Below are 23377 nucleotides of genomic sequence, written 5' to 3' on the forward strand. Positions count from 1 at the left end.
CTGGCTACTGGTTGCCAGTCCGAGAATGAACCATTTATCCCAACTCTCTGCTTCCTGTTAGATAACCAATCCTCCACCCATGCCAGAATATTACCCCCAATCCAGTGATTCTTTATCTTGAGCAATAATCTTTTATGTGGCACCTTGTCGAATGCCTTCTGGAAGTCTAAATACACTACGTCCACTGGTTCCCCTTTATCCACCCTGTACGTTATGTCCTCAAAGAACTCAAGCAAATTTGTCAGACATGACTTCCCCTTTGTAAAGCCATGCTGACTTTGTCCTATTAAATTATGTTTATCCAAATGTTCTGCTACTGTCTCCTTAATAATAGACTCCAAAATTTTACCCCCCACAGATGTTAGGCTAACTGGTCTATAATTTCCAGCCTTCTGCCTACTACCCTTTTTAAATAAGGGTGTTACATTAGCAGTTTTCCAATCTGCCGGGACCTTTGCCGAGTCCAGAGAATTTTGGAAAATTATTACCAAAGCATCCACAATCCCTACTGCCACTTCCCTCAAGACCCTGGGATGTAAGCCATCAGGTCCAGGGGATTTATCCACCTTGAGTCCCATTAATTTACTGAGTACCAATTCCTTAGTGATTTTAATCGTATTTAGCTCCTCCCCCCCGAGAGCCCCCTGTTTGTCCAGTGTTGGGATATTCTTAGTGTCCTCTACCGTAAAGACTGAAACAAAATATTTGTTCAGCATTTTTGCCATCTCCATGTTTCCCACCATTAATTTCCCGGTCTCATCCTCTAAGGGACCTAGTTTGCCTTAGCCACTCTTTTTCTTTTTATATAACTATAGAAACTCTTGCTATCTGTTTTTATATTTTTTGCTAATTTATTTTCATAATCTATCTTCCCTTTCTTAATCAATCCTTTAGTTACTTTTTGCTGTCTTTTGAAGACTTCCCAATCTTCTATCCTCCCACTAAGTTTGGCTACCTTATATGTCCTTGTTTTTAGTCGGATACTATCCTTAATTTCTTTACTTAGCCACAGATGGCTGTCATTTCTTTTACACCCTTTTTTCCTCAGTGGAATATATATTTTTTGAAAGTTGTAAAATAACTCCTTAAATGAACACCACTGCTCATGTACCGTTTTACCCTTTAATCTATTTTCCCAGTCCACTTTAATCAATTCCGCTCTCATACCATCATAGTCTCCTTTATTCAAGCTCATTACGCTTGTTTGAGAACCAACCTTCTCACCCTCTAATTGGATATGGAATGTAACCATGTTATGGTCACTCATTCCAAGGGGATCCTTAACTAGGACATTATTAATTAATCCTGGCTCATTACACAGGACCACGTCCAAGGTTGCTTGCCCCCTTGTCGGATCAGTTACATACTGCTCAAGAAATCCATCCCTAATACACTCAATAAACTCTTCCTCAAGGCTGCCCTGCCCAATTTGATTTGTCCAGTTAATATGATAGTTAAAATCCCCCATAATTATAGCTGTTCCCTTATTACATGCCCCGACTATTTCCTGATTAATACTTCTTCCAGCAGAGTTGCAACTATTAGGAGGCCTATATACTACGCCCACGAGTGTTTTTTTCCCCTTATTATTCCTTATCTCTACCCAAACTGTTTCATTATCCTGATGCTTTGTCCCAATATCATTTCTCTGTATTACAGTGATTCCTTCCTTTATTAACATAGCCACCCCACCTCCCCTTCCTTCCTGCCTGTCCTTCCTGATTGTTAAATACCCTGGCATATTTAATTCCCAGTCGTTGTCACCCTGCAGCCATGTTTCTGTGATGGCCACAAGATCATACCCATACGTAGTTATTTGTACCGTTAACTCGTCCATTTTGTTACGAATGCTACGTGCATTCAGATAAACAACTTTCAAATATGTTTTGTGACACTTATTACCTGCCTTTCTCTCTTTTAACCCTTTACCTTTTACTCCATACCTTCAGTCCCTTCCTGACACGCTTTCCTCTGTCTCCCTGCTCAGGTTCCCAACCCCCTGCCACAGCTTTGATGCTGGGTTAATCGCCTTGCACCTTCTAGTTTTTATTTCATCTGTCGTGCCTAACGTACACTTTCTTTCCGCTGCTCTATGCTTTTCCCTTTCACTTGTTCTTGAACAACTGTTTGTACTATTTGTATTGTAGATTTCCCCTGGGTCTTCCCCTCTCTTGCTGCTCTCAACTTTATTCCCTTCTGACTCCCCGCTCAGGTTCCCATCCCCCTGCCACTCTAGTTTAAACCTTCCCCAACAGCACCAGCAAACACCCCCGCGAGGACATTGGTCCCGGTCCTGCTCGGGTGTAACCCGTCTCGCTTGTACAGGTCCCACCTTCCCCAGAACCGGTCCCAATGTCCCAGGAATCTAAATCCCTCCCTCCTACACCATCCCTGCAGCCACGCATTCATCCTGTCTATTCTCCTGTTCCTATACTCACTAGCACGTGGCACTGGTAGTAATCCTGAGATCACTACCTTTGAGGTCCTGCTTTTTAATTTATCTCCTAACTCCTTAAATTCACCTTGCAGGACCTCATCCCTTTTTTTACCTATGTTGTTGGTACTGTTGTGGGAAAAAATCACCACTCGGAGTCAGACTTAAAGATTCAACATGCAGTTTATTGGACAAAGTACTCTGGGAGAAGGCTGGACATTCCGCAATGTACGCATATACCTTCTCAACTTTAAAATGGTTGTCATGCTTTTTTATACCTTTTGAAATACAGATTTCAGTAGCTTTTACATCATAAATCTTGATTACACACATTAACCAATTAAGTTCGCACAGCAACAACAGACAGTTTACACATTAACCAATTAAGTTTGCATAGCAACAACAGACTGCTTACGCATTAACCAATTAAGTCCGAACAACTATTATCACCTTAAGACAGCATGCCTTTGTTTTATGCAGTCTGGTGCTATAGTTTTTATCAGTTCGTTATGAAATGTCCTTTGTATTCCCAGACTGCAAGCCAGTTCTGGAATGTACAAACTCAACACTTTCAACTGTCTTTCCCACAGTCACAGAATCCATTTTGTTTAATTAAGTGTCCATTTTATTAGTAGTCAAGCGTTATATTTAAGCCTTTAATTAAGGTTAGTCTAATCTACACAAAGCGCATTTCAATGTGGTTTTAGGGTAAATACCACTGTCATGTACCCATTAGTCACTTCATCGTTGCCTTTAATTCAACAGTCCAAAATCCACGCTAACAGTACCGATATGGACCACGACTACTGGCTGTTCACCCTCCCCCTCCAGAATGCCCTGCAGCCGCTCCGTGACATCCTTGACCCTCGCACCAGGGAGGCAACATACCATCCTGGAGTCACGTTTGCGGCCGCAGAAACGCCTATCTGTTCCCCTTACAATGGAATCCCCTATCACTATAGCCCTGCCACTCTTCTTCCTCCCCTCCTGTACAGCAGAGCCACTCGTGGTGTCCCGAACTTGGCTCTTGCTGCTTTCCCCCGATAAGCCATCTCCCCCAACAGTATCGAAAGCAGAATATCTGTTTGAGAGGGAGATGGCCCCAGGGGACTCCTGCTCTACCTGCCGAGTCCTTTTACTCTGCCTGGTGGTCACCCATTTCCTTTCTGCCTGCGCAACTGGTCCTTCACGCTCCGAGTCTCTCCCCCCCTCACCCCGCCCCACTCCCAGTCTCTTCCCCCCTCATCCAACCCCCCCCAGCTCCAAGTCTCTCCCCTCCCTCCTTCCCCCCCCGCCCCGCTCCGAGTCTCTTTTCCCCCCCCCTCCCAACCCGCCCCCCCCCCCCCGGCTTTGTGTCCACCCCGTTCTCCGTGTCCTCCCGACTCTCACTGTGACGGTTTTCTTATTAACGACACATACATAGAAATATAGAAAATAGGAGCATGAGTAGGCCATTCGGCCCTTCGAGCCTGCTCCACCATTCAATATGATCACGGCTGATCCTCTATACATATACATATGCCTATATATACATGCGCATACAGATACACATACGCATATACATGCACACACACGCTCATAAATGCATATTATATATATCTAGACACGCACATATCTAGACACGCACGCACATATACACACACACGCACATGCATGCACGTGAATCAGAGCAGGAGCCCTGGATATTATTCTCCCCTCACTAGCCCAGGAGCGGTGGGGCTCAGCGTATCGTTCACTAACTTGGCCCACACCAGGGATAGAACCCGGGCCCTTCCTGGCCTGAGAGGCTCAGTTTGATGCAGCAAATGTCCAATTACCCACCGAGTTAATGGTGGGAGTGGGGGTGGGGTTTGTGTGAGGCCTTCTTAGTAGAACTGCCCCTGCAGCTGTGCGGTGTGGGGCAACATCTGGGCCATTCCAGAGCAATTCTTATCTTATTGTTTCCGACTCAGACGAACAAGCTGAAGGCGGCTTCACGCCTGGAGCTGCTGCGTCAGGCGGGGCTGGAGGTAGACACGTGGCTGGCCAGCACCATGAAGCAAGCAAGAGAGGAGCTGGAGAGAGAGAGGAAGCTGAGCGAGGCCAGAGTGTCAAATGGAGGCCTGACTCCCGAGGTGAGGGACCTTCTAACCAGCAGCACTCCGAGAGGACAGGCTCTCAGAGTGCAAAATCACCATTCATATATTACGGACTGTGCACAGCGGGCCGTGTGAGATAGCCCAGAGTATACTCAACACATCGAACTACACAGAATGTACAGCACAGAAACAGGCCATTCGGCCCAACTGGTCTATGCTGGTGTTAATGCTCCACACGAGCCTCCTCCCTCCCGACTTCATCTCACCCTATCAGCATATCCTTCTATTCCTTTCTCCCTCATGTGTTTATCCAGCTTCCCCTTAAATGCATCTATGCTATTCACCTCAACTACTCCTTGTGGGAGTGAGTTCCACATTCTCACCACTCTCTGGGTAAAGAAGTTTCTCCTGAATTCCCAATTGGATTTATTAGTGACTATTTTATAATTATGACCTCTAGTTCTGGTCTCCCCACAAGTGGAAACATCTTCTCTACGTCTACCCTATCAAACCCTTTCATAATCTTAAAGACCTCTATCAGGTCACCCCTCAGTCTTTTTTCTAGAGAAAAGAGCCCCAGCCTGTTCAATCTTTCCTGATAATTATATCCTCTCAGTTCTGGTATCATCCTTGTGAATCTTTTTTGCACCTTCTCCAGTGCCTCTATATCCTTTCTATAATATGGAGACCAGAACTGTTCACAATACTCCAAGTGTGGTCTAACCAAGGTTCAATACAAGTTTAACATAACTTCTCTGCTTTTCAATTCTATCCCTCTAGAAATGAACCCCAGTGCTTGGTTTGCTTTTTTTATGGCCTTATTAACCTGCGTCGCTACTTTTAGTGATTTGTGTATCTGTTCCCCCAGATCCCTTTGCTCCTCTCCCCCATTTAGACTCTTATTATCCAAGCAGTGTGTGGCCTCCTTATTCTTCCGACCAAAATGCATCACCTCACACTTCTCTATATTGAAATTCATTTGCCAATTACACGCCCATTCTGCAAGTTTATTAATGTCTTCCTGTATTTTGTCACAGTCCTCCTCGGTATTAACCACACCCCCACAATTTGGTGTCATCCGCAAACACACTCTGCAACATTTTTGTCAAGGAACAAAAGTCAGTCTTTCTCTGTCTTTCTAAGAACATAAGGTAGGAGCAGGAGAAGGCCATTCGGCCCCTCGAGCCTGCTCTGCCATTCAATAAGATCATGGATGATCTTCGACCTCAACTCCACTCTCCCGCCCGATCCCCATATCCCTTGATTCCCCCAGAGTCCAAATATCGCCCTCGCCGTCCCGCGCCCTCGCCGTCCCGCGCCCTCGCCGTCCCTCGCCGTCCCGCGCCCTCGCCGTCCCGCGCCCTCGCCGTCCCTCGCCGTCCCGCACCCTCGCCGTCCCTCGCCGTCCCGCGCCCTCGCCGTCCCTCGCCGTCCCGCGCCCTCGCCGTCCCTCGCCGTCCCGCGCCCTCGCCGTCCCTCGCCGTCCCTCGCCGTCCCGCGCCCTCGCCGTCCCTCGCCCTCGCCGTCCCGCGCCCTCGCCGTCCCTCGCCGTCCCGCGCCCTCGCCGTCCCTCGCCGTCCCGCGCCCTCGCCGTCCCTCGCCGTCCCGCGCCCTCGCCGTCCCTCGCCGTCCCGCGCCCTCGCCGTCCCTCGCCGTCCCGCGCCCTCGCCGTCCCTCGCCGTCCGCGCCCTCGCCGTCCCTCGCCGTCCCGCGCCCTCGCCGTCCCTCGCCGTCCCTCGCCGTCCCGCGCCCTCGCCGTCCCTCGCCGTCCCGCGCCCTCGCCGTCCCTCGCCGTCCCGCGCCCTCGCCGTCCCTCGCCGTCCCGCGCCCTCGCCGTCCCTCGCCGTCCCGCGCCCTCGCCGTCCCGCGCCGTCCCTCGCCGTCCCGCGCCCTCGCCGTCCCGCGCCCTCGCCGTCCCTCGCCGTCCCGCGCCCTCGCCGTCCCTCGCCGTCCCGCGCCCTCGCCGTCCCTCGCCGTCCCGCGCCCTCGCCGTCCCTCGCCGTCCCGCGCCCTCGCCGTCCCTCGCCGTCCCGCGCCCTCGCCGTCCCTCGCCGTCCCGCGCCCTCGCCGTCCCTCGCCGTCCCGCGCCCTCGCCGTCCCTCGCCGTCCCGTGCCCTCGCCCTCGCCGTCCCGCGCCCTCGCCGTCCCTCGCCGTCCCGTGCCCTCGCCGTCCCTCGCCGTCCCGCGCTCTCTGACACTAACTATTATCAATCTGCTTGTTATTTTGACAGTTTGACGAGTTAGATTTCACTGATTTCGAGGAGTTTGATGACAACAGTGAGATCTTTGATGAGCCCAGTGGGTCGATGCTGGTCAGTGCCCCCCGAGTGTACCCCCAGCTCTGTAAAGTACTCTACAGTTACCAGGTAAGTGGGTCAGGAGTCAACTTGACTCCTGGATTATGTGCTCAAGTCTATGGAATGGGGGTTTGAACCAATGACCTTGTGACTCGGAGGCGAGAGAGAGAGACACCCACTGAGATAATCCGCGACAAAGCAAGAAATCCTGCTCGAAATCCACTTTTCACTAAACTCCCCGATGGGTCAGCGGATGATGTGATTACACACCAACCGACACAGAGCTGTGCCTCCCGGGTCAGAGAGGCCCCGGGGCTCGGTATCGGGTCTGTGGCAAAGTGGCTGATCTTAGTTACGGTGTTGGCAAAGAGGAACAACAGGACTCTGTTTCGCTGGGCTGGAGGCAGACGGGAAATCGGCCGGGGTTCCTGCTCAGGATCGCTCTCCAGCGACCCTCCAGTGAAGAGCCCCCGCGGGCATCCGGGTCAGAACACCATCGGATTCAGTTGAGATGCCCACCGTTGTGGAATAGGCCCGGTGAACTCGGTTGTGTGAGCCACAGGACGGCAGCCGGCTCCCCACAGACTGCACCGTAACACGGGAGGGGAGGCGAGCAAAAAAACAGAAGGGAGGATTTCCAATCGGCAAAGCTCACCTCCGGACCCGTACCCCGCTCGTTAGTTTTCTGCCACAGTTAATTGTTTTTTCCCGTGCAAAGTAGCGGGGACAGGAGTGCAGCACATCTGCATCAGCTTTGCCGATCGGAAATTCCACCCCAAGGGCCAGGCTGTCTCCCTCCACCCTGCAAATTGACAGCCGAAGATTGTGTGAGTTGATTCAACGGAACATAGAATCATACAGCACGGGAGGAGGCCATTCGGCCCATCGTGCCTGTGCCAGCTCTTTGAAAGAGCTCTCCAATTAGTCCCACTCCCCTGCTCTTTCCCCATAGCCCTGCAAATTTTTCCCCTTCAAGTATTTTTTTTATTCGTTCATGGGATGTGGGCATCGCTGGCGAGGCCGGCATTTATTGCCCATCCCTAATTGCCCCTTGAGAAGGTGGTGGTGAGCCGCCTTCTTGAACCGCTGCAGTCCGTGTGGTGAAGGTTCTCCCACAGTGCTGTTAGGAAGGGAGTTCCAGGATTTTGACCCAGCGACGATGAAGGAACGGCGATAGATTTCCAAGTCGGGATGGTGTGTGACTTGGAGGGGAACGTGCAGGTGGTGTTGTTCCCATGTGCCTGCTGCCCTTGTCCTTCTAGGTGGTAGAGGTCGCGGGTTTGGGAGGTGCTGTCGAAGAAGCCTTGGCGAGTTGCTGCAGTGCATCCTGTGGATGGTACACACTGCAGCCACAGTGCGCCGGTGGTGAAGGGAGTGAATGTTTAAGGTGTTGGATGGGGTGCCAATCAAGCGGGCTGCTTTGTCCTGGATGGTGTTGAGCTTCTTGAGTGTTGTTGGAGCTGCACTCATCCAGGCAAGTGGAGAGTATTCCATCACACTCCTGACTTGTGCCTTGTAGATGGTGGAAAGGCTTTGGGGAGTCAGGAGGTGAGTCACTCACCGCAGAATACCCAGCCTCTGACCTGCTCTCGTAGCCACAGTATTTATGTGGCTGGTCCAGTTAAGTTTCTGGTCAATGGTGACCCCCAGGATGTTGATGGTGGGGGAATTCGGTGATGGTAATTCCGTTGAATGTCAAGGGGAGGTGGTTAGACTCTCTCTTGTTGGAGATGGTCATTACCTGGCACTTGTCTGGCACGAATGTTACTTGCTGCATGCGGGCTCGGACTGCTTCATTATCTGAGGGGTTGCAAATGGAACTGAACACTGCAATCATCAGCAAACATCCCCATTTCTGACCTTATGATGGAGGGAAGGTCATTGATGAAGCAGCTGAAGATGGTTGGGCCTAGGACACTGCCCTGAGGAACTCCTGCAGCAATGTCCTGGGGCTGAGATGATTGGCCTCCAACAACCACTACCATCTTCCTTTGTGCAAGGTATGACTCCAGCCACTGGAGAGTTTTCCCCCTGATTCCCATTGGCTTCAATTTTACTAGGGCTGCTTGGTGCCACACTCGGTCAAATGCTGCCTTGATGTCAAGGGCAGTCACTCTCACCTCACCTCTGGAATTCAGCTGAATTCATCCAATTCCCTTTTGAAAGTTATTATTGAATCTGCTTCCACCGCCCTTTCAGGCAGCGCATTCCAGATCAGAACAACTCGCTGTGTAAAAAAAATTCTCCTCATCTCCCCTCTGGTTCTTTTGCCAATTACCTTAAATCTGTGTCCTCTGGTTACCGACCCTCTGCCACTGGAAACAGTTTCTCCTTATTTACTCTCTCAAAACTGTTCATAATTTTGAACCCCTCTATTAAATCTCCCCTTAACCTTCTCTGTTCTAAGGAGAACAATCCCAGCTTCTCCAGTCTCTCCACATAACTGAAGTCCCTCATCCCTGGAACCATTCTAGTAAATCTCCTCTGCACCCTCTCTAAGGCCTTGACATCCTTCCTAAAGTGCGGTGCCCAGAATTGAACACAATACTCCAGCTGGGGCCTAATCAGTGATTTATAAAGGTTCAACATAACTTCCTTGCTTTTGTATTCTATGCCTCTGTTAATAAAGCCAATAGCCGATTTCCTCTGTCTCTTTTCTGTGTGTTGCTGTGAGCAGACTTGGCAGTCCGACGAACTGACCATCACTCTGGATGAGCAGCTGGAGGTGATTGAAGATGGCGACATGGAGGATTGGGTGAAGGTGAGTACTGGACGGACAGATTCAGGCCTCAGTCCAGCAGAGCATCGGTCAGGACAGACTGACCCCTCCCCTCCTCTCACTGACCACCGCCCTCCTCCTCTCACTGACCCCCTCCTCCTCCTCTCACTGACCCCCTCCTCCTCCTCTCACTGACCCCCTCCTCCTCCTCTCACTGACCCCCTCCTCCTCCTCTCACTGATCCCCCTCCTCCTCTCACTGACCCCCTCCTCCTCCTCTCACTGACCCCCTCCTCCTCCTCTCACTGACCCCCTCCTCCTCTCACTGACCCCCCTCCTCCTCTCACTGACCCCCCCTCCTCCTCTCACTGACCCCCCCCCTCCTCCTCTCACTGACCCCCCTCCTCCTCTCACTGACCCCCCTCCTCCTCTCACTGACCCCCCTCCTCCTCTCACTGACCCCCCCTCCTCCTCTCACTGACCCCCCTCCTCCTCTCACTGACCCCCCTCCTCCTCTCACTGACCCCCCTCCTCCTCTCACTGACCCCCCTCCTCCTCTCACTGACCCCCCTCCTCCTCTCACTGACCCCCCTCCTCCTCTCACTGACCCCCCTCCTCCTCTCACTGACCCCCCTCCTCCTCTCACTGACCCCCCTCCTCCTCTCACTGACCCCCCTCCTCCTCTCACTGACTGCCCCCCCCCCCCCCTCACTGAGCCCCCAACCCTCATCTCACTGACCTCCCCCTCCTCCCCCTCTCACTGACCCCTCCTCCTCCTCTCACTGACTGCCCCCCCCTCACTGAGCCCCCCTCCTCCTCTCACTGACCCCCCCTCCTCCTCCTCTCACTGACCCCCCCCTCCTCCTCCTCTCACTGACCCCCCCCTCCTCCTCCTCTCACTGACCCCCCCCTCCTCCTCCTCTCACTGACCCCCCCCCTCCTCCCCCTCTCACTGACCCCCCCCTCCTCCCCCTCTCACTGACCCTCCTCCCCCTCTCACTGACCCCCCTCCCCCTCTCACTGACCCCCCTCCTCCTCTCACTGACCCCCCTCCTCCTCTCACTGACCCCCCTCCTCTCACTGACCCCCCTCCTCCTCTCACTGACCCCCCTCCTCCTCTCACTGACCCCCCTCCTCTCACTGACCTCCCCCCCCCCCTCCTCAACTTCATTCATGCAATTCACACCAAGGCAAATGTTTTGTTATGAGAGAGATTTGACCTAACAGGAGAGGCTGAACAGGCTGGGATTCTTTCTCTCTATAAAAGAGAAGACTGAGGGGTGACCTGATCGAGGTCTTTAAGACAATGAAAGGGTTTGATAGGGTGGACGTAGAGAAGATGTTTCCACTTGTGGGGGAGACTGGAACTAGAGGTCACAAATGCTGGCCTTGCCAGAGACGCCCACATCCCATGAATGAATAAATATAAGATTGTCACTAATAAATCCAATCGGGAATTCAGGAGAAACTTCTTTACCCAGAGAGTGGTGAGAATGTGGAACTCGCTACAAGGAGTAGTTGAGGCTAAGAACATAAGAAATAGGATCAGGAGTAGGCCATTCGGCCCCTCGAGTCTGCTCCACCATTCAATCAGATCATGGCTGATCTTCAACCTCAACTCCACTTTCCTGCCCGATCCCCATATCCCTTGATTCTCCGAGAGTCCAAAAATCTATTGATCTCAGCCTTGAATATACTCAATGACTGAGCATCCACAGCCCTCTGGGGTAGAGAATTCCAAAGATTCACAACCCTCTGAGTGAAGAAATTCCTCCTCATCTCAGTCTTAAATGGCCGACCCCTTATCCTGAGACTATGCCCCCTAGTTCTAGACTCTCCAGCCAGGGGAAACAATCTCTCAGCATCTACACTGTCAAGCCCCCTCAGAATCTTATATATTTCAATGAGATCACCTCTCATTCTTCTAAACTCCAGAGAGTATAGGCCCATTCTACTCAACCTCCCCTCATAGGACAACCCTCTCATCCCAGGAATTAATCTAGTGAACCTTTGTTGCACCGCCTCTAAGGCAGGTATATCCTTCCTTAGATAAGGAGACCAAAACTGTACACAGTACTCCAGGTGAGGTCTCACCAAAGCCCTGTACAATTGTAGTAAGACTTCCTTACTCTGGTACTCCAACCCCCTTGCAATAAAGGCCAACATGCCATTTGTCTTCCTAATTGCTTGCTGTACCTGAGTGCTAACTTTCTGTGTTTCTTATACGAGGACACTCAAGTCTCTCTCAACACCAACATTTAATAGTTTCTCACCATTTAAAAACATTCTGTTTTTCTATTCTTCTAACCAAAGTGAATAACCTCACATTTCCCCACATTATGCTGTCTACGCACTCACTTAACCTGTCTGTATCCCTTTGCAGACTCTTTGTGTCCTCCTCACAGCTTACTTTCCCACCTAGCTTTGTATCATCAGCAAACTTGGATACATTACACTCAGTCCCTTCATCTAAGTCATTAATATAGATTGTAAATAGCTGAGGCCCAAGCACTGATCCTTGCGGCACCCCACTAGTTACAGCCTGCCAACCTGAAAATGACCCGTTTATTCCTACTCTCTGTTTTCTGTCCGTTAACCAATCCTCTCTCCATGCTGATATATTACCCCAACACCATGAGTCGTTATCTTGTGTAACAACCTTTTATGTGGCACCTTATCGAATGCCTTTTGAAAATCCAAATATACGACATCCTGGTTCCCCTTTATCTACACTGCTCGTTACATCCTCAAAAAACTCGATTAGATTTGTCAAACACAATTTCCCTTTCATAAAACCATGTTGACTCTGCCTAATCATATTATCATTTTGTTAGTGCCCTGTTACCACTTCCTTAATAATGGATTCCATTATCATCCCAACGACTGATGGCAGGCTAACTGGCCTGTAGTTTCCTGCTTTCTCTCTCCCTCTTTTCTTTTTGCATTTAAGGGGAAGCTGGATAAACAAATGAGGGAGAAAGCAATAGAAGGATTTGCTGATAGGGTGAGATGAAGTAGGGAGGGAGGAGGCTCGTGTGGAGCATAAACACCAGCATGGACCTGTTGGGCCGAATGGCCTGGTTCGTGCTGCAGATTCCATGTAATTCTATGTTGGTATCAGGAGTTTATATCCCAAGATTCCAGCCAAGCTTTCAAACTCTGGAACATCAATGCAGAGCTCCTTATAACACAGCCCTTCTCCCTCTGTGGAGCCCTCACACACCTACCCCACCCACCATTCCATCGGTTTCAATCCACAGCGATCCTGACTGGGATATTAACTGAGCTGGGATTCAGGGCTGGTCTCTCACTGACTGAGCTGGGATTCAGGGCTGGTCCCTCACTGACTGAGCTGGGATTCAGGGCTGGTCTCTCACTGACTGAGCTGGGATTCAGGGCTGGTCCCTCACTGACTGAGCTGGGATTCAGGGCTGGTCTCTCACTGACTGAGCTGGGATTCAGGGCTGGTCTCTCACTGACTGAGCTGGGATTCAGGGCTGGTCCCTCACTGACTGAGCTGGGATTCAGGGCTGGTCCCTCACTGACTGAGCTGGGATTCAGGGCTGGTCTCTCACTGACTGAGCTGGGATTCAGGGCTGGTCTCTCACTGACTGAGCTGGGATTCAGGGCTGGTCTCTCACTGACTGAGCTGGGATTCAGGGCTGGTCTCTCACTGACTGAGCTGGGATTCAGGGCTGGTCTCTCACTGACTGAGCTGGGATTCAGGGCTGGTCTCTCACTGACTGAGCTGGGATTCAGGGCTGGTCCCTCACTGACTGAGCTGGGATTCAGGGCTGGTCCCTCACTGACTGAGCTGGGATTCAGGGCTGGTCCCTCACTCACTGAGCTGGGATTCAGGGCTGGGATTCAGGGCTGGTCTCTCACTGACTGAGCTGGGATTCAGGGCTGGTCCCTCACTGACTGAGCTGGGATTCAGGGCTGGTCTCTCACTGACTGAGCTGGGATTCAGGGCTGGGATTCAGGGCTGGTCCCTCACTCACTGAGCTGGGATTCGGGGATTTCGGTGTGAATGTAAGTTCTTTGTCAAAGCCTTTGTGAAAATTGTGACATGTAATAACCACCGGACGACAAACATCGACCAACTCCGTGACATCGTCAGAAATTTCAACCAAGTTGGTGAGGCCAGATCTCCATCTCCAAACATCACACCGAGATTCTCCAACACCTGCCGCTCTTTCCAAATAATTGATCAGATTTTGCTACATTTTCATCAGGTTTAAGCTCTGTCCCAGGAAATTTCATAGCTTTGGGCGAGGGGGTGAGGGGAGGGGAGGGGAGGGGAGCAGGGGGAGAGGGGGAGGGTGGGGAGAGGAAGGAAGGGGCGGTGGGGAGGAGAGAGGAGAGGGAGGGGGATGGGGAGGAGAGGGGATGGGAGAGGGGGAGATAGGGGGGAAAAGGATGGGGTGGGGAGGGGGGAGGAGAGTTTGGGGAGAGGGGAGGGGAGGGGATGGGGAGGAGAGAGTTGGGTGGGTGGAGGGGAGGGGAAGGAGAGGGAGGGGGGAGGGGGGAGGGGGAGTCTGGTCACGATGTTCTGGCCATCATGGTGTGGGGTTTGATGGACCTGCTGGACTTTTCCTGCAGGTCAATTTGATGTGTTGATATCAGTTTGAACAGGAAGTTACTCCACCAGCCCCCACCCCCCGACCTTACTGCCCCCTTCAAACCTCCCACAGTCTTTTGTTAATTTTCTTACAGTCCTCAGCTTTTATTTTTAATCCTTTTTGTTTTTTTCCCCTCGAGGCTCGGAATAACTCCGGCCAGATCGGCTACGTTCCGGAGAAGTATCTCCAGTTTTTGGGCGGGACCAGTCTGACCAGCAGGATCCCAGCGGTCACTTCCGGTGACGTCTTGTCCTACTCTTCGTCCAGTGGCTCCGCAGAGCACGAACTGATGGGCAGCGGGCCGGAGCAGGCCGAGGCTGGAGGTAGGCCCACCTTTACGGTTTTACTTACTGAGACGCTCGGGTGCAGGGGCCCGAGGCCCAGAGAGCGGAGCAGCCGAGGGACGTCGGGAAGTGGCACCGAGCTCGGCTCCGAAGAGCCTGTCGACCGTGGGAGTGAAGGGGAGACGGTCCACAGATTCGAAGTCTGAGTTTGAGTCGGAGACGCGCTTGCTAGCCGGGGCTCAGTGGGTAGCAACCTCGCCTCTGAGACTGAAGGTGGTGGGTTCGAGTCCCACTCCAGAGACTCGAGCGTAAAACCCAGGCTGACACTCCCAGTGCAGTACTGGGGCGGGGAGTGCTGCACTGTTGGACGTGCCGTCTTTCGGATGAGACTTTAAACCCGAGGGACGTTGGACGTCTGCCCGCTCAGGTGGGCGTAACTCTTCCTAGTCGAAGAAGGGCAGGGGAGTTCTCCCCGGTGTCCTGGCCAATGTTTATCACCTTGCTGTTTGTGGGATCTTGCTGTGCATAAATTGGCTGCGGCATTTCCTACATTACAACAGTGACTACACTTCAAAAAGTGCTTCATTGGCTGTAAAGCGCTTTGGGACATCCCAAGGTCATGAGAGGCGCTGGAGAAATCATAGAATCATAGAAGTTTACAACATGGAAACAGGCCCTTCGGCCCAACATGTCCATGTCGCCCAGTTTATACCACTAAATGCAAGTTCGTTCGTTCTTTATCTCTCACTTTCTCCCCCAGCTTTCAGAGAGAGAATCAGACAATATACAGAGCGAGGTAAGAGTGCGGGTCTGTGCCAAAACAAGCAAACAAAAACGGAAAATCCTTTTCAACAAGCATCATTTTCCGAACCGTCAAACTGGGAATTGAATCAGCGGGACGGAGAAACGAGAAGGGCCCAGAATTCGGGGGAGTGATTTATTTTCCAGCTGCCCCGTCCTTTCTCCCGAAGGTGCTGAGTCTCGCTGGGGGCTAATGTCAACGGGTGCCGGTCCCACTGTGTCATCCCGTTGTTGATTTGAGCCTCGACGTTGAGTGCGGGCAGGATATTCGACTGTAAAGGCGTCACAGCTGAACCCAATCCCGCCCTCACCAGCAGGGGGCACTGGAGCAGGAAGTCTCTTTGATATTTGTCTTACTTTCCTCTCCCTTTACCCGGTAACATTGACTGTATTGCCCCCAGCTTGGATCAGGTAACTCGGTGCTGGCCAGCGATGGTCTGTAGACGTTCCCTGTCTGTATCATTCACCTCAACCTTAAGACAAACTGATTCACTCATTCGTTTGTTTTTTTAAATTAATTCTCGGGATGTGGGCGTCGCTGGCGAGGCCGGCATTTATTGCCCATTCCTAATTGCCCTTGAGAAGGTGGTGGTGAGCCGCCTTCTTGAACCGCTGCAGTCCGTGTGGTGAAGGTTCTCCCACAGTGCTGTTAGGAAGGGAGTTCCAGGATTTTGACCCAGCGACGATGAAGGAACGGCCGATATATTTCCAAGTCGGGATGGTGTGTGACTTGGAGGGGAACGTGCAGGTGGTGTTGTTCCCATGCGCCTGCTGCCCTTGTCCTTCTAGGTGGTGGAGGTCGCGGGTTTGGGAGGTGCTGTCGAAGAAGCCTTGGAGTCAGTCAAATTGATGTAACGTGGGTGGAACACGGCCTGTTTCAGGAGGACTTAGCCTCGCGACAGGTCCAAGTCGTTGGGCGTGTAATGGCAGGTGGGTTGAGGGGCTGACGATGGGAGTGTTGTGTTCCACAGAGTGCTTGGCCAGAGCTTTGTACGATTACGAGGGGCAGAGTGCGGAGGAGCTGAATTTCCCCGAGGGAGCCATTATCAAGGTCCTTCACACTGGAGAGCACGGAGTGGACGATGGATTCTGGGAAGGAGAACTGAATGGCCGAGTCGGAGTTTTCCCTTCCTTGGTCGTTGAGTTGCTGAGTGCGGAAAGGGAGGAGCTGGACTCGGAGATGGTACTGTACACCGGATATTTGTGGCTTTTAGTCGGGCTGTGCTGACTCATTCTGGCCCGTTTATCCATTTTGTGATCTTGCTTCTGTGCTGGTATCAGGTTGTGACCGAACTTCCCTTCCTCCCACTGTGGCCCGTCCATTTCCTCAAGTTTCTCGTCGTAAACTCTAGCCTCCCTTTGCTGCTTGTCTCGGTCTGTGAATCTTCACTGCCCCCGTGTCCTGGCCCGAATCCCCTTCCTATAATGGGCTCCCCAGAACTTCACTGAATACACCGGCTGTGGCCCCAAACAATATCTTGTTCCGATTCAGCAATCACTCCTTTAGTTTTATATTTAGAATCATAGAAAAGTTACAGCACGGAAGGAGGCCATTCGGCCCATCAAACCCGTGTCTGCTCTTTGTAAGAGCAATCCAGCCAGTCCCATTCCCCCGCTCTTTCCCCGTAGCCCTCCAAATTTTTTCCTTTCAAGTACTTATCCAGTTCCCTTTTGAAGGCCATGATTGAATCTGCCTCCACCACCCCCTCGGGCAGTGCATTCCAGATCCTAACCACTCGCTGTGTAAAAAAGTTTTTCCTCATGTCACCTTTGGTTCCTTTGCCAATCACCTTAAATCTATGCCCTCTGGTCCTTGACCCTTCCGCCAATGGGGACAGTTTCTCTCTATCTACTCTGTCTGGACCCTTCATGATTTTGAATACCTCGATCAAATCTCCTCACAACCGTCTCTGTTCCAAGAAGAACAATCCCAGCTTCTCCAGTCTAACCACGTAACTAAAGTCCCTCATCCTTGGAATCATTCTAGTAAATCTCTTCTGCACCCTCTCTAAGGCCTTCACATCTTTCCTAAAGTGCAGTGCCCAGAATTGGACACAATACTCCAGTTGTGGCCGAACCAGTGTTTTATAAAGGTTCATCATAACTTCCTTGCTCTTGTACTCTGTGCCTCTGTTTATAAAGCCCAGGATCCCATATGCTTTTTTAACCACTTTCTCAACCTGCCCTGCCACCTTCAAAGATTTGTGCACATATACCCCCAGATCTCTCTGTTCCTGTACCCGCTTTTAGAATTGTACCCTTTAGTTTATTTTGCCTCTCCTCATTCTTCCTACCAAAATGTATCACTTCACAATTGTCTGCATTAAATTCCATCTGCCTCGTGTCCGCCCATTCCACCAGCCTGTCTCTATCCTCTTGAAGTCTATCACTATCCTCCTCACTGTTCACTACACTTCCAAGTTTTGTGCCATCTGCAAATTTTGAAATTGTGCCCTGTACACCCAAGTCCAAGTCATTAATATATATCAAGAAAAGCAGTGGTCCCAGCACCGACCCCTGGGGAACACCACTGTACACCTCCCTCCAGTCCGAAAAACAACCGTTCACCACTACTCTCTGTTTCCTGTCACTTCGCCAATTCTGTATCCATGTTGCCACTGCCCCTTTTATTCCATGGGCTTCAACTTTGCTGATAAGCCTATTATGTGGCACTTTATCAAATTCCTGTGTACCTGTACCCCTCGATCTGTGTACCTGCACCCCTCGATCTGTGTACCTGCACCCCTCGATCTGTGTACCTGTACCCCTCTCTGTCTCTCTCTCTCCCCCTCGATTGGGTATATCTCTACCTCTGGCCTTTACCACCCCAATTGCTCCGTCCAAGCCCCACACCCAGATCAGTGAACCCAGCACAGACCAGCGAGTGATCTAGGTCCCCTGTCTGGACTGTGTGTCTCAGTACTACACTGGGACAAATGGGAGGTGAGGGGAGACTGCTGCTAATTCATTTTGCTCTGATTGAGTTGTTTTGGGCTGTTTGATTCCACCTGACTCTCGGATTCTGTGTATCTGGAAGGTTTCTGATCACCTTGCCTTGTTTCCCAGGATCCCACTTCACTCTCCCCTCCTCCGTTCTCTCCTCCTGAGCCTGACTGCGATTCGCTGGCGTTTCACAGGGTGGGATTCGCACAGCAAGCATCGCCGAGCAACTGTGGTAAGCACATATAGGGCGTTTAGTCCAGGAGAAAGTCTAAACAATCCCAGCTGAGACTTGGATAGGAACAGGTGGAGGCCATTCAGCCCCTCGAGCCTGTTACACAGCAACAGGTGGAGGCCATTCAGCCCCTCAAGCCTGTTACACAGCAACAGGTGGAGGCCATTCAGCACCTCGAGCCTGTTACACAGCAACAGGAGGAGGCCATTCAGCCCCTCGAGCCTGTTATATAGCAACAGGTGGAGGCCATTCAGCCCCTCGAGCCTGTTGAGACTACTTTGGCTTGGCGTCGATTTTGGGACATTTTTCCGTGAATGTTTATAAATGCAAGTTGTTGTTGAATTGGAAAGCTGGGATTGTTTGTGGGAGGTGGGTCCGAGTTTCACCTCAAGTGAACAAATTCAGACGGTCAAAGTCCTGAGCTCCAAATACAATCTGTGATTGGGCACTGGGAGTAGGAGTTGCCAACTCTCTCCAGGATTGCCCTGGAGTCTCCAGGAATTAAACACTAATCTCCAGGACAATGCTGCGAGCAGGAATCCGGGGAGAAAAACATTGGATTAATAAAACAAAATTGAATCTTCTTTTAATCTTCTTTGAACACTTTTATTTATCACATGATGTAACCTCCAGGGATAGGCCCAATCAGAGTTGGCGACTCTAACTGGGAGTATGTAGGCCTCAGGCCGCAGGGAGCATTGATGCTTAATTTCACTTTATTCCCCTACAGTTTCTGGCGACCAAAAGGAGGAATCACAGAGTCTGGAACCTGTTCTCGAGACGCAGGCTGGACGACTTAGACCAGTAAGAACAGATTTATTTGGAAAAATTGTTATTTGCCACATGGCCGCCAACTCTGGGCTCCGGGTCCCGCTGAGTAAATGCATCGCCCGGTGTGGTACTGAGTCACACACACCTTGAAGGTCTAGTTTTGACTCCTGGTCTCTTTTCATTTCTGGGAATCAACTCATCCAAAACTCTGCTGCCCCGTATCCTAACTCGCACCAAGTCCCGTTCACCCTTCACCCCTGTGCTCGCTGACCTACATCGGCTCCCGGTCCGGCAGTGCCTCGATTTAAAAATTCTCATCCTCTGTTTTCAAATCCCTCCAAGGCCCTCGCCCCTCCCTATCTCTGTAACCTCCTCCAGCCCTACAACCCTACGAGATCTCTGCCCTCCTCCAATTCTGGCCTCTTGCGCATCCCCGATTTCCATCACTCCACCATTGGGGGCCGTGCCTTCAGGTGCCTTGACCCTAAGCTCTGGAATTCCCTCCCTAAACTTCTCTGCCCCTCTCTCCTTCTTTAGGATGCTCCTCCAAACCTACCTCTTTGACCCACCTGTCCTAGTATCTTCTTTGACTCGATGTCAATCTTTGTCTGATTACACTCCTGTGAAGCACCTTGGGACGTTTTACTACGTTGAGGGTGATGTATAAGTGCAAGTTTCTGTTGTTTTTGACCTGAGGTTGTCTTAAACGGGCAGCTCGTGTGATCGATCGTTTGCTGTTTGATTTCCAGATTCGAGCTGCCCCACCTCCACCATCACCGAACCCACTCTCCCAACAGGATACAGACGAATTCCTGGTCTGAATGTTGCCGTCTCGATCTGGTCCCTCCGTGTACCCCTGGGACCATCTCTTGGGGCCACCTCCGAGTGGGAGAGGGGGGAGGATCCTTTGCTCCACATTGCTGCTTCCCACGAGACACACGAGCAGTCGTGAGTAGAACTCACCGCGGGGTTGTGAGAAATCAGCTCTGAAGCTTCACAAATGGAGGTCCAGGGACCAGCCCATCATCATTGGGATATGTTTAGGGCGCTGCTTCCAGTTGGATTATATCTTTCTTGCTGTCTTCATTGAGGAGCTCGCTCAGAGAACAAAAACCTTCATTCTGAACAACTTAAACTGACATAGATCCTCTCGCGTAACCAGACATCCCCGAGAGACCGTGTGTTGGAAATATCAGAGTGTAAAAGGCAGCCACGGGATGCAGATCATGTCACGGGCGTTGGGAATTCACTTGTCCATTGGATCCAACCAAAGACCTTTCGTGTCTGGAAGTTGAGCTGAATGCTCAGCCCTCTGTTTGGTCCCAGGAACAGGAGGAGGGGTTTAGAGAAGGGGCTGCTTTGTGACAGTGTTATTTATTCTGCAGTCTGTGAATCCGATCTATCCCAGCCAGCACGACGGTTACAGGGCGGGTCGTTCATACCTTACGGTTTGACGCTGGATGATTTCATTTATTATTCCTTTGCTTTCACTGACTGCCTGTGTGTTTGTTGATTGAGGAGTTTGTTACTGGGCGCCCCTCAGACCAGGATTCACGACCAGACCCCTCAGTCACATAAGGGACTACCTCGTAGGGGGTTACAGCGGAGTGAGGGAATCGAAGGCACGGGGAGGGGACAGAAGTGTTTGGTTTCAGTCTTATGATGCAAGTAATGTTGGCAAGGCCGCATTTATTGTCCATCACTACTTGCCCTGAGAAAGTGACCGCCTTTTCAAAGCAATTGAATTTGTACAATTGAGTTTCTCGCTGGGCCACTTCAGAGGGAGGTTAAGAGTCAACCAGGTTGGTGTGGGGACTGGAGTCACCTATAGGCCCAGACCGGGTAAGGACGGCAGGTTTCCTTCCCTAAAGGACATCAGTGAACCAGTTGGGTTTTTACGACAATCCGACAGTTTCAGGGTCACTTTTACTGAGACCAGATTGTTATTTCCAGATTTTATAAACTGAATTCAAATTCTCAAACTAATGGGATTTGAATTCACGTTCTCCGGATTATTAGTCCAGTAACAATCACCACAATACCGCACCCAGTTTGTAACTAACTCTACCAGTGGTTCAAGAAGACGGCCCATCACCACCACCTCAGGGCAACTAGGGATGGGCAATAAATGCCGGCCTCGCCAACGACACCCACATCCAGAGAATGAGTTTTAAAAAAAAGTTAGGGGGAACTTTCTCACCCAAAGGGGACTCGAGTTGTAAATAAGGGAATGCTCACGGTGACACAGGTGTAAACCCAACAGGTAATCTGAATATAGTGTCAGGACTGGACCTGACGCCGGAGTGAGATTGGGTGAGGTGTGAGCTGGTCACTGTTAACTAACTCAATGTACACCCTGAGCACCGCACTTTAGGAAGGATGTGAAGGCCTTAGAGAGGGTGCAGAGGAGATTTACTAGAACGGTTCCAGTGATGAGGGACTTCAGTTATGTGGAGAGACTGGAGAAGCTGGGATTGTTCTCCTTAGAGCAGAGAAGGTTAAGGGGAGATTTGATAGGGGTGCTCAAAATCATGAAGGGTTTTGATAGAGTAAATAAGGAGAAACTTTCCAGTGGCAGGAGGGTCGGTAACCAGAGGACACAGATTTAAGGTAATTGGCAAAAGAACCAGAGGGGAGATTAGGAAAACATTTTTTATGCAGCGAGTTGTTATGATCTGGAATGCGCTGCCTGAAAGGGCGGTGGAAGCAGATTCAATAATAACTTTCAAAAGGGAATTGGATAAATACTTGAAGGGGAAAAATTTGAAGAGCTATGGGGAAAGAGCAGGGGAATGGGACTCTTTCAAAGAGCCGGCGCAGGCACGATGGGCCGAATGGCCTCCTCCAGTGCTGTATGATTCAATGACGTGGCGAATGTTTTGTTTCGCTGTCGCTCGGTGGTGACTGAGCAAAGGACGGGTCTCCCGCTGGGTGTCAGTCGGTCGATGTCTGCTTCAAACCTCTGTACAGGGAGTGAGGAGGCCCGAGAAGCAGGATACGCGATGAGACTCGATGGAGGGCCAGAGTCCGGCCAGAGTGCAGACTGAGTGTGAGGGATCTGTTTACCGACCCGTGGAGTGAGGTGGGGGGGGGCGGAGTTCTCCACTCCTGACACAGGGACCAGGAGAGAGATTGTGCACTCTCCATATTACACAGCTACCGTCCGCACGCTGGAGAGGGGAGTTCTCCCCGGTGTCCTGGGGTCAATATTTATCCCTCAACCATCATCATTAAAACAGATGATCTGACCATTATCACATTGCTGTTTGTGGGATCTTGCTGTGCGCAAATTGGCTGCCGCGTTTCCTACATCACAACAGTGACTACACTTCAAAAAGTGCTTCATCGGCTGTAAAGCGCTTTGGGACGTCCTGAGGTTGTGAAAAGGCGCTATATAAATGCAAGTCTTTCTCAGCCTCAGAATGGCGAGATGAGCAGCCCCTTATCAAGGTGTTTACGATAAACTTTAGGGGAACAATAAATCAACAACACTACTTCAAAGTAACCCATCAGTGTGGGTCAATGGAGTGAGGGTCAAACTGGGGAAAGGGGGATTTAGGACTGAGGTCAGGCAGTTCGACTCATTGAAAACTGCTTCAGTGGGTCGCACTCTCACTCTGCGTCCGAAGATCATGGGATCGAGTCCCACTCCAGAGACTTGAGCACAAAAGCCAGGCCAACACTCCCAGGTCAGTCCTGAGGGAGCGCCGCACTGTCGGAGGGTCAGTCCTGAGGGAGCGCCGCACCGTCAGAGGGTCAGTACTGAGGGAGCGCCGCACTGTCGGAGGGTCAGTACTGAGGGAGCGCTGCACTGTCGGAGGGTCAGTACTGAGGGAGCGCTGCACCGTCGGAGGGTCAGTACTGAGGGAGCGCTGCACCGTTGGAGGGTCAGTACTGAGGGAGCGCTGCACCGTCGGAGGGTCAGTACTGAGGGAGCGCTGCACCGTCAGAGGGTCAGTACTGAGGGAGCGCTGCACCGTCAGAGGGTCAGTACTGAGGGAGCACCGCACTGTCGGAGGGTCAGTACTGAGGGAGCGCTGCACTGTCGGAGGGTCAGTACTGAGGGAGCGCTGCACTGTCGGAGGGTCAGTACTGAGGGAGCGCCGCACTGTCGGAGGGTCAGTACTGAGGGAGCGCCGCACTGTCGGAGGGTCAGTACTGAGAGAGCGCCGCACTGTCGGAGGGTCAGTACTGAGG

The 23377-nt window shown here is 51.5% G+C and overlaps 1 protein-coding gene across 1 annotated transcript; it reads left to right on the forward strand.

Annotated features, from left to right (window-relative positions):
* The first annotated feature begins 2611 nt into the window (after nt 1–2611).
* On the forward strand, nt 2612–22434 carry LOC137332628 (F-BAR and double SH3 domains protein 2-like). The gene is made up of 9 exons (XM_067996586.1): nt 2612–2662; nt 4387–4548; nt 6744–6878; nt 9487–9570; nt 14289–14472; nt 16206–16417; nt 18301–18409; nt 19140–19213; nt 19930–22434. The coding sequence occupies exons 1-9, from the start codon at nt 2612–2614 to the stop codon at nt 19999–20001; spliced, it is 1083 nt and encodes a 360-aa protein (XP_067852687.1). The 3' UTR covers nt 20002–22434.
* The last annotated feature ends 943 nt before the right edge of the window (nt 22435–23377 follow it).

This window comes from Heptranchias perlo, chromosome 14 (assembly GCF_035084215.1).
Source record: "Heptranchias perlo isolate sHepPer1 chromosome 14, sHepPer1.hap1, whole genome shotgun sequence".
Classification (NCBI taxonomy): domain Eukaryota; kingdom Metazoa; phylum Chordata; class Chondrichthyes; order Hexanchiformes; family Hexanchidae; genus Heptranchias; species Heptranchias perlo.

Bases quoted from the DNA above. Each gene is read 5' to 3' on its own strand.
- LOC137332628 (XM_067996586.1), top strand. From the start codon at position 2,612: ATGCAGTTTATTGGACAAAGTACTCTGGGAGAAGGCTGGACATTCCGC. The intron at 4,549-6,743 runs GTGAGGGACCTT...TTATTTTGACAG, and splicing joins ATGGAGGCCTGACTCCCGAG to TTTGACGAGTTAGATTTCAC. The intron at 19,214-19,929 runs GTAAGAACAGAT...TTTGATTTCCAG, and splicing joins AGGCTGGACGACTTAGACCA to ATTCGAGCTGCCCCACCTCC.